The 21,492-nt window shown below is 31.3% G+C and overlaps 1 protein-coding gene across 1 annotated transcript in view; it reads left to right on the top strand.

Annotated features, from left to right (window-relative positions):
- LOC118185719 (centrosomal protein of 95 kDa-like) overlaps positions 1-21,492 on the top strand; it is an 81,138-nt gene that overhangs the window by 23,543 nt on the left and 36,103 nt on the right. Inside the window, exons 7-10 of the mRNA XM_085817587.1 lie at positions 5,419-5,552; positions 6,248-6,359; positions 12,621-12,713; positions 20,787-20,856. Coding sequence (XP_085673713.1) covers positions 5,419-5,552; positions 6,248-6,359; positions 12,621-12,713; positions 20,787-20,856 — 409 coding nt within the window. The remainder of the gene's footprint in view (positions 1-5,418; positions 5,553-6,247; positions 6,360-12,620; positions 12,714-20,786; positions 20,857-21,492) is intronic.

The following is a 21,492-nucleotide window of genomic DNA, read 5'->3' as shown; positions in this document are numbered from 1 at the left end:
TAATTTCTGCATGCCATCTTACCAGATTTAAACTGATGATCTATAATCTGGAAAAATCGATAATCCGGAATCGCCAAAGTTCCGACGAGTCCGGATTAACGACTTTTGACTGTAATTTGCCATAAACTGATAACAGACAGGTGAGCCTATAAGAATCTAGCCGTGTCTTGTTTTCCCCCTCCTTGAGGGAAAAGTACTAACTCTGTGTTCTTCCTTTCAGTCAGGAAGTATCCCGTTTATGAAGGTTTGTTAAACATCTCTATTTGTAAGTCTTTGTTAGTGTGTCTCAATTCTTTAGTTAAGTTGATAGTTAGGCTATCTGGACCTGGGGGATCGCACCTCTCTTAGTTGTGAGTTACATCTGCCTTAACTGTTTTTGAGAATGAGGGGGTCATGTTCCATTGCTGGTGGAGTACTTGAGTAGAATTCTCAAGTCTGTGTGCTTCACTGTATCGTCATTGCTATTTCCTGTGGGAAATAATAATTAAATATTTCTAGGATAATTTTTTTGCTGACTTCTTCTTTAGTAATACACTTAATTGTAAGAGTATGACATCTTCTTTAGTAATACACTTAATTGTAAGAGTCTAAGCTTTTGCCTTTGACCAGATCGATATAAGTTTCAAAGAGAGAATTGATTGTTATTTTATCCCAGAAGGCATCCCAGGAATCTCTTTTTTTCTTTGTATATTTGTATTTTGCTACTTTTGTTTTGTATGTTTTATTGCCTTTCTTGTCCTGTCATCTTTTAAAATCTTTTTCTGGGTGCTGTTACACATTTCCTTGCATACTGAAACTCTTGATTCTCGTATGATGGACATATCGAAATGTCAAAATCATTTATTTAGCCGAGAAATCTAAACAACGGCTACAATCTCCCCCCTCCTCTTTTTCCAGTTATGCTCAACTATACGGAATATTCGACAATTTCCGAGTATGCAGATTAGTTAAGCTTTTACTGTTAAAGGATGACTGCATGAAGCAATTTCCCATCTCCTGATTTCAAAAATGTTCCTCTTTTATATATATGTTAAGGGAAAACTGTTATGCAATGAAAATTTAGAAAATGTTCAGAATTTTAAGTTAAATTATTTAAATATTAATATGACTGGAAAAATAAATTGTATTTATTATTAGGTGCCAAGTGAATACAATTAATATGGCTTATTATTATTTATTTTCTATGTTTTGAACTTAAATTTCATCATTAAATCTTGTAATGTAGTTTAGTTCTGCACAGTTTTTTTTCTCTCATTGTAAATTAATTGTGTAAATTGAACTGTCATTTAAAATTTAAAAAAAGAAAAAGTTAATTGTTTTCCATGGTTGAGGTAATACTCATTCTCTTAATAAATATTGCATTGCTCATATTTTAAATTGCAAGTCTAATTGAAAAGTGCTTATAGGTGCTTATTTTTTTAACTAAAATGTGGCTATGAACCCTGTTCTTCCATGAATAGTTTCTTTGCTCTGTACTTTTCATTCTACCCATCTGTGTTCATCTTCAGAGATATAATGCAAATCTTTTGTTTTCTTTGTGATGGGAAAATCTATTTCTTCTTTAAACATTAAATTGTCTTGGACTTTGAGTCTCTGAAATACTGTAATCTTGTTTAAATCTAATCCAGTCTGTGTGGAGGAGATTCATCATAATTTTTTGGATCTCATATGTTGAACATTAGTAATCTCAAGGTAGATATTCTTGTGGGCACTTGAGTTTTCCTTGTCCATGATGTGCCAGTCTGTTATGTCAGAGCTCCTGGAAAGGGTAAGTAAATGCTTTCCAGGTGTTGGCTCTTGAGCTGGCAAAAGTTGGTATCTCAAAAAAGTTGCTCATAAGGGAGAATCTTGTTGAAATACGTTTCAAACTTTTTCAGCCTTTTGGATCTGCATGGTTTAATCCTCATAGCAGCCTTTTTGCATTTAAATCTCTGTTAATCATTGTTGGGATGTTTGGGTCATCTTTTGTTAATGTTTCAAAGATTTCAATAATTGGTTGTAAGTCCTGTGAAGGAGAATGATACTCTGAGATCATTTGGAACAGTGAGTCTTCTTCGACTCATAATGCTACTACTTGGGTGTACTATATATTTCTAATGCTGATAGTGCTGCATCTGTTATAATTACTGGTGTTTTGAAGATAATAATACGTTGATATTAAAGGAGTAATCCATACAGTTTATTATTTATAATGTTGTTGGGTCCTGCGCACTTACTATGTTTATGTTATCATTAAGGTCAAGTTTTGCTTGTAATTCTTTTGCACTCCCAGAATGCTATATGGTAATTAGTATAATTGTTTTTTCATGAGTTGACTCTCTTTTAAGAAAGTTAGTTTTCTAATATAGGAAGATAACTTTTTGCTTATTGTATTGTGTTCTGTATTATATTTTAGAATAGCTTTTGAACAGTTTACAGATTATTTGGTTTTTTTTTTTTTTTTTTTTTTTTTTTTTACATTATCGGGCTTCTTGGATTTCTTAGCCATATTCTGCATATTGTTTTTCCCTTTAAAATTTTTTACATTATAATTGAGTTCTAAACATTTTATGCATTGCACCAATTTAAAAAAATTCTTTAACATTGTCACAAATCCACAAAAGTTTTGCTTTCCTATTTTTCGTTAGAGATTTAAAAGTCTGTGTGTTCACTGATTGTACCCTATAACCAGCATCAATTGAGAATGGAACTTCTATCTCTTCTTCAGCATATTCATTATTTTGAGTTTTGATTAATCTTTTTAAATCTCTGTTTCTGTCTCTTTATTTACAATGTCCACTATAACCCATGGATTTAATTTTTGAGGGTATTTTGCTTTTGTGATTTCTTTTAGTATCATATTTTCTTTAATTGACTCTACATCAAGATAATATTTTTTTGTAGCCTCAACCAACAGGCCATCCTTTCTTATTTTTTTCACATTTTTGATGCCAGCTTTTAATTTTATCTGACTTATATTCTTTACAATTTGGTCTTTAACTTCCCTGAAGTAATTTCTGTTTTTGGATATATTAATGCACATGCTTCTGACTTTTTTTGCTTTCCCTGTTCTTCTTTTGTGATTATGTAGACTGCAGTCTCAGAGGATTATTAGAGCATGATCTTATTGCATTTGCAAAAGTTTTGCTTCTTTTGCTAATAGCCCCCTAATGTATTTCTCATGTTTCCATATACAAATAAGTAGGACTTTGGCAATTCAATAACAATACCTGAATGATATCATTAAACGCTGTCAGATAAAGCAGTATCTACTGTATGCCTAAAAACATATTTTTTTAAATGGTGTTCAAATTTTTATAGGTAATGATACAGAATTTTTTTTTAATAAAATGTTTCAAATAAATTAGAAAAAATATCTGAATTTTATTTGTATTAAGCCTAAATTTTAGATTATAGGAGAAGGAAGCTTAATTGAAACAATGATGCTATTAAATATATACCAAATTCAATTAACATTATTGAGCTAAATTTAAAAAAGTGCTGGTGCAATTTATACAAAGCCTGGTGCTTTGACATAATTTTGAGGCATGGAATCAAAATATGGAAAGATAGTCAGCATGTTAATTCATGGAAAGCTAGATTTTCGTGTGAAAATACATATTGTTACAAAAATGCCCAGCCGCTGTTAAATAGCTTGCCCACAAAGCAGATTTAGGGTTGGCAGATAATGGCAAGGGAAGACAGGTTACCACATTTAGCACAAAATTGCCTATTTGGCGACAAAATTGGCCAAACTGAGAAGTGGAAGGTGCTAAAGATTTCTCAACGACCACGGAAAAACTATAAGACCAGGGAGAGCATCATTTTCTCAATAGCAGGTGTTTATAACATGAGATTAGAGTATTGAGATTCTCCCTGTGAACTCAACTCTTTAGATGCACTTTGCATTATCTAGTGTTTAAGGTTCTTAGTAGTTTTAAGTGTAACTACTGTTTGTGCTCTGTGATAGTGAGAAAAGGTATACAAGTATTTTTGTGCAAACTCCCATAACTATAAAGTGTTTCTTTTGGTAAAATAAATTTTATCAAACTATCATTGGTTCTGTGTCCATTCACTCCATTACAAACCTATACCCATGCAACAATAAGTTACATATAAATGTAATACATATACCAAGTCATGCTTTTGAGACATGAGAAATGCAAGTTGAATTTCATGAATTAGCCAAATAGAACAGGACAGAGTCCCCACTCCACCCCTTTTTTTTTCATTCACTGTATGTACTGGCCCACTTATGTATGATTATTATTACTATAATTATATTTTATGTTTGACTTTTTTAAATGTCAACAGTCAGTATCATTTTTATTCAAAGAAAGATAACATCCCCCCAGGCTTGTGTTTTTAGCAAAATTTGGTATAATAAAATATATTTAAAATAATTGTGCTAATTAGGAAAGGTTTTATAGTTTTCAGTTCCATTCCTATTTAAGAATTAGATTCCTTTTGATTTTATGAAGCAGTTTATAGAAGTGTATAGAATCAATAGACTACTGTGTTTCTATATTAATAATAATAATAGAACAATCTACCAAATAAATTTTGGATCCACCACATAATTTAGAGAGTTTTCAAAAACTGATTGTTTCTTTTTTATTCAGTTCCCTTCTACCTGCCTTTAATTTTTTACATATAGTTTTGAACCACGCTGTATACTTACATACATTAGTGCATGTATATATGAATACATACATTCATACATTTCTGAATCTGGTCCCGATAGGAGAAGAGTGCCAAAAATGTATCTTAATTAAGTTATAAATTCATACTTAATGCCTGCTTGTTGCAGCACTTCTGAAAGCAGCAAGATTAAGGGTTAGTTATGTAACTTTTCCTATTGCATGCTCATGGTATTCTTTTTACAAGGTACATAATTGTATATTGGTTATTTCTTTATTAACTTTTTTTATTTGTTTATCAGCTGTTATCATTTTTGTTTTCCTGTAGGGGAGACAGGGGACATATTTTGAAGTTATTGCTTTCCTTGTGGGGGTGATTATAATTTAATTTTTCTTTTTAAACTTTCTGTGTTTTATTAATTGCCACTCCTATAGATGTTATTTTAAAATACTGTTTTCTTTCAAATAGTTTTTGCTTTATATATGAGTTTGAAAATATATTCATAATTGCATTCATTAGGAAGATGCGAGGGGAAAAAATGACACTTCAGGAGGTGCAAAAAACAGCTCATAAATATTTTAGCCATGTGGGAAGTACTTTTATACCTTTATATTCATTTGTATTTCATCCTGTCACATTTAGCATTTTGCATTAAATGACATCTTTTGATGTATGATTTATTGCTAGAACAATGATGCATGTAACCCAACATAAAAACCTATGAAATGTCTAAAAGAATTAATACATGGACTATGTTACTTTTAATTGCATTTAAATAAATACTTTTATAATTTACAGGATGTTACATCATCTGTCCACCCTAAGCTTATATCTAAAGTGCCTGGTGATCCTTTTCAAAGATCTGAAAGAGGAAAAAAGACAAAAAAGGAAGAACACCAGCAATTTGTAGAATCACCATCTATTTTAAATTTGTAAGCTGTATTTCTTGTAATGAAATTTGATTTTTTTTTTTAAGTAAGATTTTGTTAACTCAAGTAAAACTGAAAAATTTTTGTTGATAGTATTAGCAATCTTCTTTTTTTTTTTTTTTTTTTTTTTTCCCCAACAAAACCGATTTTTTTTCCTTCAAATAAAAATTTAATCAACTCCAATTTCCGGGTATAAGCTACATTATTAAAAAGATGAGTGATGGTCTGCAGAAAATCATGCATGTTGTGCACCCCGTCATAGGCAATCTCCATTCAAATCATCAACAGAACATTTGTTGCTATAGTTATACTATAACTTCCAGATTGTTGGTAATGGGTTGTACACAATGCCTAAAAGTTTCAAAGTTTCAAATAAGTATATATATATTAGATATAGATTGTATGTGCATTGCAGCTATTCAAGTTGTGACTCTCAAATATTAGTCTCGAATTTAGTCTCTTTGGTGAATGCTACTGAGATGGCACCTGGTATCACCTGAGGAGTACACACACATATTATTGCAGGGTTTATACGTTTTAATAAGAAAGAAATTTATTTTTAATTTAATATGTAGGCTTTTAAGAAATTCACAAAATATTTAGTCGTAGTACTGCATGTATGATTTATTATTACAAAAAAGAGAATTTTATGTATATTTTATAGTTTTAAGTTAATATGGCTCTTTCTTTCTATCCAGAATACATACTGCACGAAAAAATGAGAATTCAGGTTCCTCTCAGATCAGGACAAAGAAGGCTAAAACTGCTGATCCTTTTCATTTAAAAGAAGATAAAAGGCTGAAAAAGAAGGTATAACAAACACTACATGCATGCTAAGCAAACGTTATATTCGTAATATTATGTTTTATATAATTGAGCCAGCCTGAATAAAATAATAAATGAGTATGATGAAATAATCTCGGATTTTTTTTATAATGTATTAGTTACATATATACTTGCATATATAGTACTCTTTCCAACTGTAATTTCAAAAGATGGATTGATGTTAAAAAAATTTCGTTATATCATAATAATAATTTTGTGTTATGGATTGTACGTGCATTGCAGCTATCAAAGTTGTGACTCTCGAATTTAGTCTCTTTGGTACTATCCTATACGAAACCTGCTTATTAAGTACTATTTGATATGATAGGGAATTTAAAAGATTTACAAAGCCAAACACTGTATTTACTCAAATTTTTCCCTATCTTTCTTATCTTATTCTTCCCCCACCTATAATTTTTTTAGCATATGATTTAAGAACTTTTGATTTTCTCATATAATTTTAATTTGATCCTTAAGTTTAGGAACTGAGCTTTTTCACAAGAATGATCAGTTCCTGGAATTTTCACCCACTGATATCCTCTGAATATAAATTTCAAAGCAATTCATTCACCCTTTCTGTAGAAATAAAAAGGAAAATAAAGTGAACATCCTGTAGAATTAACATAGGCATGCCTTGGAGTTTCAGTTTATAACTATTGTTAACTTACATTAAGCATGCCAGTATCTCAACAGGTTCAGGCTTCAAGAGATATTGTTAAAGAAAGGATATATATAATTTCTTTAATGCTGTTAGGATGTAGAAATCTGATGTTCTTCCAAAGTACATAGTGGTTGTAAATGTCATTTTCCCTACAGTCCACCTCCTAGATGCTATGGTAGCAAAACTAACATTCTACTTTTTTTTTTTTTTTTTTTTTTTAAGTTCTTTTTCAAATTTTTTATGATAACTTTTATCAGTAACAAGAATGTTCAGATTTAATATATGTAGCTTAACAGGAAATATGCTTTTCATACATAATCCAAGAGATAGGTTGCAATGTACAATAAGGGGAAGGGAAATTGTATTAAAGGCAGTAGAGTATCTCTATTCATTTAACACATTTTAGTTATTTTGGTTCTTTTTTGCCTAGTATATATTGCATAATTTTTTGTTGTTGGTTTGCAAGCTTTAAAGTTAGTAAATGAAAGGGGAAATATGTAAATATATATGTGTGTATGTGTCTATAAAATATGTATATATGTAACATATGTATGGTAGTGTGATGTAATCATAATCATCTCATGAATGTGGTGTCAGACTAAAATGTTTGCCCTTTTTTAGATTGACAAATTGTTATTCTATAAATTCAACTTTTAGGCTTTTTTTAGTGTATATATTCTGGTTTTCAGTTTGGATCATTTTTCAAATTATTACTGCCAAATATTAGAGCCCTGCATTATATTTAAAGAAATTAAATAATGAAGAATCTGCATGAATGTTTTGTTTCTTGCATTGTGAAAAAAACAATGGTATCTAGACACATCAAATTTTTAATAGGGTTGCTCTCCAGTCAAATATGGACATCTGGAAGCCCAAATGGGAAATATGTTTTATTATCTATTTCATATTTTATAAAACTTTAAAGAATTTTTTATTAAAAAACTCAATGATTTCAAATCATTCCATTAACATTAACATCACGTGCATCTTCCAGCATGGGTATTTTATGCACAAGGTTTCTTTCTGTTTCTCTTCTTTTTCTTCTCTCTCTTTTTTTTTTTTTTTTTTTTTTTTTTTTTTTTTTTTTGTGATGTTGAATTCAATTTTGTGGTTTCACTACAGGATGTTCACTTTATTTTAAATTTCCCCATCAAGTGCAAAGAACATGATACTTAATAAATTAAGGTAACTCACAGAACATTTAAAAAAAACTTTATTATGAACCTTTATTATATAATATAAAATCTGAAAGTTTTTTTTTTTGAGGGTGGTAATTTGTGTTACTATTGTCTTAACTAATTGTTTGACCTCCATAATCTTATGCTAAATACTTTTTCGTAGCGGCAAAAATTTTAAATCTTTAAATCTATATTTCTTTCGTGTTTTAGCTCTGTTAAAAAAAAGGTTTAGTGTTGTTGTAAACTTATTCAAATAATTTTGAATATATATTCAGAGTTGCCAACTCTCCCGATTTAGGCGGGAGACTCCCGATTTTCGACCGCTCTCCCGCCAACCCGATTTACAATATATTTCTCCCAACTTTTTCTTATTCTTAATATTTCTCACAATTTTTATGGAACTTGGCTTAGTACTTCGTTATATGAACAAAAAAAAAAAAAAAAAATGATTTTGGACGTCTGAAAGCAACTGAATTTTCTCTAGATTATATCTAAAATGAAACCTTGCGAATCAGATGAGAATTTCTGCTTTGTGATTGACAGCATACGTATCCAGAAACGTCATTCTCCAGTTGTCCAGTGGGCATCGAGCTCCACTGCGTGTCATCTGGCATATATTAGCCAATGAGCACAAAGCAAGCTCAAGGCCGTTGGCCGTTCTTTGGATGTTCTTTCGCTATTTCGTTCATCTTGTCCTGAGTTGTGTGAGTACACGTGCCTTTAGGAAATAGTTTTAGAAATTATCGTCTTTTGATATGTCTGTGAGAAAGGTGAAATACTCATGCACGTTTCAAAAATCGTACACAGTTGACTTTCCTTCCATTATTTCTTCAAGGAAATGTAATAAATTTGCGAGGTGTACCATCTGTCGTTGTGATTTTTCGATTTCGCTTGGTGGAAGGGCAGATGTTCTCAAACGTGTGCGTACACAAAAACACAAGGACAACATGAGTTGTTTTGAAAAAACGAAAAATTAAATTTTTCTTCGGAAATAAAAGACCAAAAAGTGATTAATGTAGAATGTCTGTTCTCTGCCTTTTTACTGGAGCACAACCTGCCACTGAATGCATCGGATCACGCTGCAGCTTTATTTAGAAAAACGTTTCCCGATAGTGAAATCGCTAACAAATACTTAAGTGCAAGGACCAAAACAGGTGCAATTGTTAAAGAAATGGGTTTGAAAAATAAATCTTCAGTTATTGATTGCATTAAAACAGCTCCATTCTGCCTCTCTACGGATGGAAGCAATAATACCAATTCAAAACTGTATCCAATTGTTGTTTCTTTTTTTAATCCAGAGTCTTCAGAAATTGAGTGCAGTTTACTTTCTGTCCCCACTTTAGAAGGACATTCGACAGGCTTTAATATAGCACAGCTAATTATTAAAACTTTAAAATAAAATGCAGTCCCTCTGGATAATTGCTTAGCGCTTGGTGCCGATAATGCACCAGTAATGGTAGGCTTGAAAACTGGTGTTGCAGGCATCTTAAGAAAGGCAAATTCAGATTTGCAGATTATGAGGTGCACCTGTCACCTCTTAAATTTAGCAGCTGAAAAAGGGGCAGATTCTTTACCATTAAATGTGGATGAACACATTGTTGATATTTATTATTATCTTGAAAGGAGTTCTAAAAGAAATAAAAATTGAAACAGTTCCAACAGCTGCATGATACTGAAATGAGAAAAATTTTGATTTTTTGTAATTTCTGCATCATTCAGCAATTCAACTGGCAGTTCTCAAAATAATACTGCAAAATATAAGTGTAAAGCTGATACAAATTTCTCTCAAAATAAAAGAAAAAATTGCTCAACACACGAAACATTTTCCGATTACTGTAAGTTTATCTTGTGAAGAACGAATATTTATGTTTTTTTCATCGGACCTTAACAAAGCTTTTTGCTTTTTTTTTACAATTCATTTTGCTATCATTCGATGTTCTGAACACAATTCTACAAAGCAGAATTCCATTAATTCATGTTTTGCAATCAATGATTTATGATCTGTTTAAAGACATTTTATCAAAGTTTGTAAAACCAGTCTGTGTTTTATTTTGTAATTCTATATATGATGTGATTTATGGTGAAACAGAAAATCAGAAGGAAGATGAAGATTTGGTAATAGGAGCTGCAACTACAAAAGTAGTGGAAGAACTTTCAGAAGAAGACAAAAATAAGTTTTATCTTCATGTTAGAAGTTACTTCTGTCGAGTATGTGATTACACACTACATAAATTTCCAGTCAACGATGAAGTGATTTTGCATGCTAAAGTTGCTGATGTTTCTGCTCTAGCAAATGTATCTTTTTTTTATACAAGGTACTTTTTGAATAGATTTCCTGTGTTACTTCGTTTAGTCATGAAAGATGATGATATTGATGTTGCTACTGATATACTGCAGTCGCAATTTTGCAGTTTACAATTAGAAAACTTGGATGAAGTTATAAAATCAGCTAGGATTGACACCCAGTGGAGGTTAATTGGAAAATTGAAAGGTGCTGATGGAATTTTAAAATATAGTGAACTCTCTAGAATTATGTTGGCCATCCTGACAGATCCCCATAGTAATGCAGAGTGTGAGAGGATTTTCAGTGTTGTTGCGAAAACGAGGAATAAATTTAGATCTAATATAAGTGATGACACATTAGAAAAACTTTTATTAGCGAAAGCAGGCCTACGTGGCAATTGCTATGAACAAAATTATGAAGTTTCTTTCTTAACGAGAGCAAAATCTGCCACTGTCCATAACATTTGTATGAAAACTGATTAAAGTGCCTTTTTTTTTTTTTTTTTTTTTTTTTTTTAAATGATGAAAGTAATAAAAATGTTTTTTATGTCTAAGGTATTTTTGTTTTGCTTGCATTTAAGACTTAGTAACTATTTAAAGTTAATTCATTATTAAAAACTATATTTTTATCATTTAAAAAGTCTTTTTAACATTGTGAAAAATCTCCTGATTTCTTAAAAAAATTCCTGATTTTTGAGTGTCATAGGTTGGCAAGTATGTATATTGTTTAAATGTATAAAACTTGTTAAGTTATGATCATGATTCATGATTCTATTTTATTCACGAGTTGGGAGAGCATCAGTTAAATCAAGAATATACTAGTATTTCAAGAGTCAATATATATTTCATGTAAAAACTCAAAAATAAGAACTTCCAGTTGAAACACAGAAATATTTAATGAAGAGCGTATGTACATTATTTACATTATTCAAAACACAAAATTTACATATAATATAAATTTCCCCATCATAGGGCCAAGATTAGTTTATCAAGAACAATTATTATAATTTTTTATTATCGCTATGCGGCCAAGAACAGATCATTTCAAGCATCAAAACTCAAGCTCAACTAAAAGAGTTATTACATTCTTTCTCTGCTGCCAGTCACGTGAGACTGCGCATATGCATCTGCGCAAGTGCAGAATACGTTTTCGCGTGCGCGTTTAATGTATAACGGACGGTATAAGCTAAAATTATCTAATTATCGATTTCAGTTAATGTTGATGATTGCGTTGTTCCTTAATTTTTGAATTGGATCCGGCTTATTATTTTTTTGCAGATTGTAAGAGCAATACTATAAAAGTAAACTTGAACTTTCGATTATGTCAAATAGAATTTCCGATTCCGGAGCTCCCAAAGGATCTAGAAAACGAAAGTATGTTTCGATGTACATCAAACAAAAAACGAATTGCTACAAAAAATGGATAAAAGCATATCCTTTGTTTATCTAACCGTTCCGAAATCTGTTTATCAATTTCACGCTGCTCTGCGCGGGGGGGGGGCACGTCGCGGCGCGCAATGAACTGGAAGTTGATCTGTCAACACTATCGTTATCTTCAGGGCAGATGTTTTTATTTTAGTCGGCTTATAATTCCTTACTAAATGTAGTATTTAATTTCGATGTACTCCGTCTTTGATATGATTTAAATCAAATTCCTCGTCATTATAAATATCACGAATACAAATCACATAGTTTTCTGGTTCCAATTTTCTAATTTCGGCTATGAGTAAGGTATGCTTTACGCATCCGCGCGTTAAAAGAAATGTTTAATAAAGTAAACAAATAAATATTAGGCTTCTTTTTTGGTAAATTTGGATACCCTTTAGATCATAATTGCTCATTATTTTATAAATTACGGTTTCATATTTTTAGTTTTATAATTTCTGCATGCCATCTTACCAGATTTAAACTGATGATCTATAATCCGGAAAAATCGATAATCCGGAATCACCGAAGTCCCGACGAGTCCGGATTAAAGACTTTTGACTGTATATTATTTAATTCTTTGATGCTGTTAATTTAGATTGTCAAGAAACAATAATCTTTTGGTGTGTTGTTTGCTATTGGGATTGTAAATTTTATATAAAACTTTTTCAATTAAATTTAATTTATTTCTTCCCATAGGATGTCGAAGAATTATATGAAAAAAATTTAGAAAATAAGATAAGGCTATTTCTGGAAAAAAATAGTCCTGTTAAGAAATATGCTTCTCAAACAGTAAGTCAGTTTAATTTTATTTAATTAATTTTTTACTTGTAATAAGTTTTTTTTTTTTTATGTCTAAATTAGTAAAAGGCAAATTAACTAAGTCAAATTAACTATTATTCTTTTTCATAATTTTACAAAAGGTAAGTTTTTCTTAATGAATTTGTCATAAATCATAAAATGATTAGACAGTTCATTTTATATTCTGTTAATATCATTAACGTATATATTTTATTTTATGTTTTCAAAACGTTTTACTTTCTTAAGCAGCAAATTGTGTTTTCTTTCTGAAAAAAATTTTTTGACAAGAGGCTACTCTATAACTTCCTTGAATTTTTTATATTCTTGTGAAAATGCATGAAACTTACATGCCCCATCTAATCAAAGGAAAACATCTCATTGCATTTTCTATTTTTATTGAAAATCTGTGTAAACTTAGTGGACTGTGAATTAAACTTCTACATCTATCATCCTGTAAGAAAGAATATCATCCGTTAATTTCTAAACAGCTGCTTTTTGCAATTTTTTTTTTTTTTTTTAATTTCAGGTTAGAATTATTGCCACGATATGTTATTGCCACATTAATTCTTTTATTAATATTGAGTAAAAGTTGTTATATTACACTAAACTTAAATTATGACTTTCTTGAAGTTGTACAACTTTAATCAGCTGAAATATTAATTAAATAAACCTGAAAGCGCCATTTTTTTAAAATATGTTATTATTTTTTTGGAATAATAAATTAATTTTTTCAAATAATATATTTTTTCATGGTTTTAGATACGTCCACTTAATTTCATATGCTTTTTGAATTTAAATGATATTGTAAATTAGTTCGCAGCAATAATAATTATTTTAATTTTTTTTACAATTAAAATTTCTGAACTAATATTTAATTGAATATTAGCTTTATACGAATAGAAAAAATCTATTAAACTCAAATGCCATTTCTTCCAGCAATGGCGCAAGAGAATTGTTTAAATTTAATTTAACTATTGGGTTGTTCGGAAAGTGATTTCGTTTTCTTGGGGATACATGAAAGACAATTTTCGTATAATGAATAAATATTTTATTAAATTATATATTGGCCATTCTGGTCCAACACCTTTTGCCATCTTTCTGGCAGTAACATGATTTCCCGCTCATAAAAGTTTTGGTCCTTGCTGGCAAAAAACTGATTCAGGTGGTTTTTGACATCTTCATTTGAGGTAAAGGTTTTACCATCCAAAAAATTTTGCAGGGACCGGAACAAATAATAATCGGATGGCGCCAGATCTGGAGAATATGGTGGGTGTTGCAGTATGTTCCATTCAAGCTGTAAAAGCTTTTGGCGAGTGACCAGACTTGTATGAGGTCTCGCATTATCCTGGTGGAACACTACACCCTTCCTGTTGGTTAATTCTGGCCTCTTCTGTTTAAGTGCATCATTCAATTTGTCCAGCTGATGATAATAGACTTCCGAATTAATAGTTGTATTGTTCGGTAAAAGCTAAAAAAAAAAAAAAAAAAACGATTCCTTTAAAATCCCACCAAACGGACAGCATCACCTTTTTTTGGTGAATGTTGGCTTTTGAAACGCTTTGAGCTGGTTCATCTTTTCTGCTCCATGACCTCTTGCGTTTCACATTGTTGTATATGACCCATTTTTCGTCCCCAGTAATAATCCACTTAAAAAATGGATCATTTTCCTGACGTTTGAGGAGCGAATCACACACGTCAACGCAGCGACACAAATTTCACTCCGTAAGAACATGGGGCATCCACACATCGAGCTTCGAGGTTAAGCCCAGGCCTTTCAAGTGGCCACAAACAGTCAAATTCGACAAATTTAACCTCTCACCGATCTCTCGTGTGGTTATTCGCCGATTTGCATCAACTAATGCCTTTATCGCATCTTTGTCAGCTTCGACCGGCCTTCCAGACCATGGTGCATCTTCGACATCAAAATTGCCGGATCAAAACTTTGCAAACCAGTTCTGGCACTGGCGTACTGTTAACACGCCTTCTCCATACACATCTGTCAATTTTTTTCTCGCTTGGACAGCATTTTTACCTTTTCTGAAGTAAAAAAGTAAAATATGACGAAAATGCTGCTTATTGCTCTCCATATTTAAAAGGGCACCAACCAAAATCTACTGCGTAGAATTAATACAGTCAAAAGTCGTTAATCCGGACTCGTCGGGACTTCGGCGATTCCGGATTATAGATCATCAGTTTAAATCTCGTAAGATGGCATGCAGAAATTCTAAAATTTAAAATATGAAACTGTAATTTATGAAATAAAGAACAGTTATGATCTAAAGGGTATCAAAAGTTACAAAAAAAAAAAGCTTAATATTTATTTGTTTATTTTATTAAACATTTCTTTCAATGTAAATTGTTTCGTTTTATGTGATAATACTCTCTCTTTAATTCTATAAACAGACATAATTTCTTGTTCAGTTACAAAGTTCCGCTGTTCAAGTCCCGTTAATTGCTGTGCCGAGAATACCGACTAACTTGTCAATCGAAAATGTTTCGTTTTCATAAGTTCGTTTTTGTTTATAAGAGTTAAACACAGTTTTCACTAACCTCTCCGTCACATTCTTCATGTCTTTATCCATTTTTTGCAGCAATTCCACTTTTTGTTTGATGAACATCGAAACATACTTTCGTTTTGTACGATCCTTTGGGAGCTCCGGAATCGGAAATTCCATTTGACATAATCGAAAGTTCAAGTTTACTTTTATAGTATTGCTCTTACAATCTGCAAAAAAATAATAAGCCGGATCCAATTCAAAAATTAAGGAACAACGCAATCATCAACATTAACTGAAATCGATAATTAGATAATTTTAGCTTATACCGTCCGTTATACATAAAACGCGCACGCGAAGACGTATTCTGCGCTTGCGCACACTCATATGCGCAGTCGTAAAAGGTCTTACGCGCACACGTAAACGCCTATGCGCATGTGTCAACGCGGCGCATGCGCAGAAAGTTTATAGTTTTGAGGTCCGGATTATAGATCATTCCAAATTATGGGTGTCCGAATTAACGACTTTTGACTGTAGAACTTTTTCACACACAAACCTTGTAATATCAACTCTCAAGACATATAATGGTTATGCGGCTTAAGTGTGAAGTTGGTTTCGAAAAAATGTAATTAAGTCCTCTGACGGGAAAAAACGAAATTACTTTCCGAACAACCCAATGTATTCTTGTGAAACAATTTTGTTGTAATTTTGTGCGGATTCTGTTGAAGTTTAAAAAAAGGAATTTAACAATTAATCTACTGTTGGAATGATAAACCCGAAAATGTTCAAGATTATATTTCGTACAACGGTCCATTATCGGCTGAGCGGTAAAGCAGCCGAACACTAGTAGTTCGGTCCAACTCTTGTGAAAAATGGCGAACGAGCTGGCTGCATTGGTACTTTCGTGATTTTACGCATATGTATCGTGTACGCAGTATCTTCTGTATGCATATGTGAATAAAACGGGCGCAGCCCGCTCGAAACAGCTCAACACTGGTAGTTCGGTTCAACTTTCGGATAACCGTGAAAGGGCTGTCTGCATGGGTATTTTCGTGATTTTACGCCTGTGTATCGTGTATGCAGTATCTTCTGGATGCATACGAGAATAGAGCAGGCGAAGCCCGCCCAAATCCGCTGAACACTGGTAGTTCGATCCAACTTTTCAATCCCGGCGAACGGGTGGCCTCCATGTATGTTTTCATGATTTTTCGCATATGTAACGTGTATGCAGTATCTTTTGGATGCATACGCGAATAAAGTGGGCGCCGCCCGGGTAAAATCGCTGAACACTGGTAGTTCGGACCGACTTTCGAATAAAGGCCAACGGGCTGGCTCTAAGGGTGTTTTCGTGATTTTCCGCATGTGTGTCGTGTGTGCAGTATATTCTGGATGCATACTTTAATAAAGCGGGCACAGCCCGCACAAAACCGCTGGACACTGGTAGTTCGTTCCAACTTTCGAATCCCGGCCAGCAGGCTGGGTGCATGTGTCGGGTGTCGTGATTTTACGCATATGTAACATGTATGCAGTATCTTCTCGATGCATACGTGAATAAAGCAGGGGAAGTCCACACAAAACCACTGAACACGGGTAGTTCGGTACAACTTTCGGATCCCGGCGAACGGGTATGCTCCATGGATGTTTTCATGGTTTTACGCATGTGTATCGTGTATGCAGGATCTTCTGGATGCATACGTGAATAAAGCGGGCCCAGCCCGCACAAAACCACTGAACACTGGTAGTTCAGTCTAACTTTCGAATAAAGGCGATCGGGCTGGCAGCATGGGTGTTTTCGTGATTTTCCGCATGTGTATCGTGTATACAGTATCTTCTGGATGCATACATGAATAATAAGCCACCGAACACTGGTAGTTCGGTCCAACTTTCAAATAACGACGAATGGGTGGCTCCTTGGGTACTTTCGTGATTTTATGCATGTGTATCGTGTATGCAGTATCTTCTGTATGCATATGTGAATATAGCGGGCGCAGCCCACGCAAAACCACTGAACACTGGTAGTCCAACTTTCGAATACCTGTGAAAGAGCTGTCTGCATGAGTGTTTTCGTGACTTTACACATGTGTATCGTGTATGCAGTGTCTTCCTGATGCATACGTGAATAAAGCAGGGAAAGCCCGCGCAAAACCACTGAACACTGGTAGTTCGGTCCAGCTTTCGATTACCGACAAAATTGAAAATGGGAACTTACAATGGGAACTCATGAACATTGAACAATGAAAAGTGGGCTTCAGCCCGCTAGTTTATACAAAACTCACTGTGAGAAAAAGATGGTGAGCTCTACAAAAGTGGGCTATTTATTTTTGTGTACCAGAAACTTTGTAATGCAAAATTCAGAAGCCTATCAAGATGGCATTCATCCCAAGATCTACCAGCAAAATTTTTTAGAGTTTGTTGTACCCCTTTACTTATTACTTGTATTGCCTAAAATGACTAAATCAGCCAATTCTTTTACACAGCAGGCTTCATTTTAAATTAAAAATTTTCAGAGGAAAAACGATTACTGAAACAGTTATACTGTAATTTTTGAAAAATTATTTTCCATCAGCATTCCAAATTGTAAGGAAGGATATTCAAAATGTAAATTTTTGCTTCTTTTGTGTAAATTCCATGAGAAGACAAAAATTAACAACAGTTATAAAACACTATAAATGTTTTCGGTTGTAGCACTGTCAGAGAATCAGTAGTGGCCCAGATCAGATGTTAATAATCAAAACCCAGAAATCAGACATTGTAAATAGATTCAGATCATGCAAATTTTCAAAAACAAACTAATCAACATCAATTTTAGAAAAATACAAGAGAAAGTTCGTTTCTGCTTAAAGAGAATATGTTTAATAAATAACAATTGTCAATACTTATATTGACATTTCTTGCTGTATATTTTAGTTATAATTATTATGTTGCTGTTAAGAACCTAAAGATATAATAACTCACAACACAATGTATTAGTTTGAGAGGATGTAGGAATTTCAAATATGCATTAATTATATCTGCATATTCTATATTCTGTTTGCATTACTGTTGCTGTTATTAATGCATCATCCTTAAGCAAAATTTTGTCAAAAATTGAAATCTTTATATAGTAGTTATTTAGCTAATATACTTCACGTACACAATAAATAAGTAAAAAGGACAGAAGCTAACTTACCTTTAAATTTGTTAAGTATGCTGAAATAGATCAAAAGTATGGATTACATGTCAGATGTATAGTTTCTGATATTAAATTAAATTTAAAAAACTCGAATGAAATCAGAGAATAAATGTAACTTAAAATAATAAACTTCAATTAAAAATCTGTGTCTTAAATAATGAATAACACAAATTTCAGAAACAAATTTTTATTAGAGTAATTATGAAAATCTTACTTCGTTGTTAATTGATATATTTTAAAGGCTGTAAAACTTTTTTGCATGTTCTATGAGACAATAAATAAAAATATTTATAAAAATAAAAAATATATATATTTATCAAATACAAATAAATATTTTTTGTAGTTAAGCTCTTTTACAAGTAATTTAATTGCCATTTAAATTCTCCTATTAAATAATCATAAAATGTAAAGAAAATATAAATTTAACCACTGTCATTTTAAGAAGTGAATTCTTTCATTCAGTCTTCAGGGTGCAAAAGAGAATCCAGATTTTATCATCAGTCATTTAGATGAGGTATAATAAAGTAGGAATATTTTTAAATGCCTTTAGGTTTCTTGTATGTTTATATAAATAGCAGTTTTAATACAGTTGCAATTAGCAGAAAACTTGTTTCTGTATTTTAATGTAATGCTTGTAGATTCCTGATTACCTGGACTGTAAAGAGATTAGACTCCACAATTTTGAATTCTTTTAGACTGGGCATACAAATGATCATTCAATCCCAAAAAACTTACTCAGTAATTTTATTTATTTATGTATATATTTATTTATTTATTAAATCTGCTCTCGAATCAAAATTGTATCATTTTTTAATAAATATTACTGACAGATGATTTGTTCTGCTTTTTGATAAGCCTGTAGTTATTTAGTTAGTTTTAGGCTTTAATCTGTTGAAGCATTAAGCTTCATTTAAATAATTAATATGTTTCATTTCTACTAGTTTTGTTCATTATTGAGTTTAATTAAATGAGCATCTAATGAAAAAAATTGCTGCGTTCCTAATAGATTGAATGCGCAAGTCCGATATAGGTTAATAAAAATTTATTTTTATCAAAAGAAATATTTCAGAACTCTGGAATTTTTCACAGAAATATTCGAACAAGTGTTCACAGTATCATACAGTATAATCAGTAGTTACACAACAAACTACTAAGAACATAAAACACAATGCAATGCAAAGTGCATCTAAAAAGAAAGCTAATTGGATCTCGCGCTGAACTCGCAACAATAATAACAGCAGCTAACTAAACAACTGAACTGAGAGGCTCTCGCTCCGGCTTTTTTTTTATTTTTCAACTGGTTGCTAGAGTTTTCTAGTACTTTCTGCTTCTTGGATTTACTATAAAGCAATAAGAGTGTGGAATTACAATTACAGCTAATATAGTGGTCAATTACATTTATTCAATACAAATTAAAGAGATACCTATTTATTAAATGCATGTGCATCGTATTCTTACATTTCCAGCATAGCTTTCTCTTAAAATTTGTCTTGCTCTACATTACACACAAAAATACAACAATTTTAATTATAATTCTACTAAAATTACTATCTAAATACAAAATTTGTAACAATATATATACAAAGCAGCAACAATAAGATATAAAATACAATAGCTAGCTAACTGGTATATGAAATATAAGCTTGAAAAAGGAAATGTGATTTGAAGATTAAAATCTCAACAAAAATTTCACTATTTAAAGAGAAGCCATTTTAAAGTGAGACCAGATACAGTGGTATGTTTATTGTACCTTCTAGTTAGTTCATAATTCTTTAAAAAAATTGGTTTCACCTTATGTGATGTTTTTAACTTTCCAGCTACTAGAAGTGTTAATTTTCCAAAACTGTAAGATGCATAAGAAAACGATAATAATAAAACATAAGAATGAAGTATTTTTGTGATTTTAATTCCAAAATGCCTTTGGTACTTTATATCTGGATTTATATATTTTTAACATATGGCCTTAATTTCTCGTACTTATTTCAAAATGTATATATATATATATATATATATATATATAATTACAAAACAGTTCTTTTGAAAACCAAATATAAACATGCCTAATATAAACATGTTAGTATTTTCACACAGCATTCAGCTGCAGAAAAAATTATCGTTAAAGACATAAAAAAATTTAGAACTAATATTTTACAAAGACCAAAAATAATTATGAATTTCATTTTAAATTTTTAATATAATCTGAAATATTCTTGTGATTTAATTTTATTTATGCAAAAAGTTTTTAAATTTGCATAAAATATGAAAGAAACTTTCATTGCTTCAGATATTTTGTACAAATTTATTAATTGAATGTACATAAAATATTTAATTTGAAACTATAACTTTTAATGCTAGTTGAACATAGTTTTCAAATTTATTGCCTTTCTTTCTTTGCAGAAAAAGAGGTATCTTAAACAGATGAAAAAACCTATGCACAGGTCATCAATAAAACCATGCAGGAAATCTTGTACGTAAGTTTTGCTTAAAAGATTGCCATTGCAAATATTTTTATTTAATTACATAATTGATAATATTGCAAGGAATGCTTAGATTTGTTTTCTAATTTAACTATTAAGAACTGCCACCAGCTGGGTACGTTTACTTAGCTTTTCTGAACATGGAACTTTTTTAATATTCTGATTAACTGGGATAGGATGATTTAAGTATTTTATTGATTACAAAAAGCATTTTCATAATTTGTTTGCAAGATATTCGAACCAAAAATAGTGAACTAACAAAACATAAATAGTAGGTTTTTTATGCTGAAGGAACTTTAAATTTATGGAAATTTAAAGGTAAACAGATTATTGCATATTATATGTAGAATAATTGAATTTAAAATGGCAGTAATTTTAGATAAAATGAAATGAAGGCATTTCATAATTCATTCAATGCTTACTAAACATGTAAATAAAATAGAAGTTGTCTTATAATCTGAGATAAAAAGTTGGAATATTTATTTGAGAGGTGTAAATCAGTTAATAATTAAAACAGAAGGCTTAAAAGTGTTAAATTCCTAAATTGAAAGAATTCTGAACTCTTCTGAATTCCAATGTGGAATCATCAGAAGAATCTAGCAATAAAATTATTAAATAGAAAGGAA

The sequence above is a fragment of the Stegodyphus dumicola genome, chromosome 5, assembly GCF_044657685.1.
Source record: "Stegodyphus dumicola isolate Sdum_Otavi_A_Nest chromosome 5, ASM4465768v1".
Taxonomy (NCBI): Eukaryota; Metazoa; Arthropoda; class Arachnida; order Araneae; family Eresidae; genus Stegodyphus; species Stegodyphus dumicola.
This window is presented reverse-complemented; position numbering and strand designations above follow the sequence as displayed.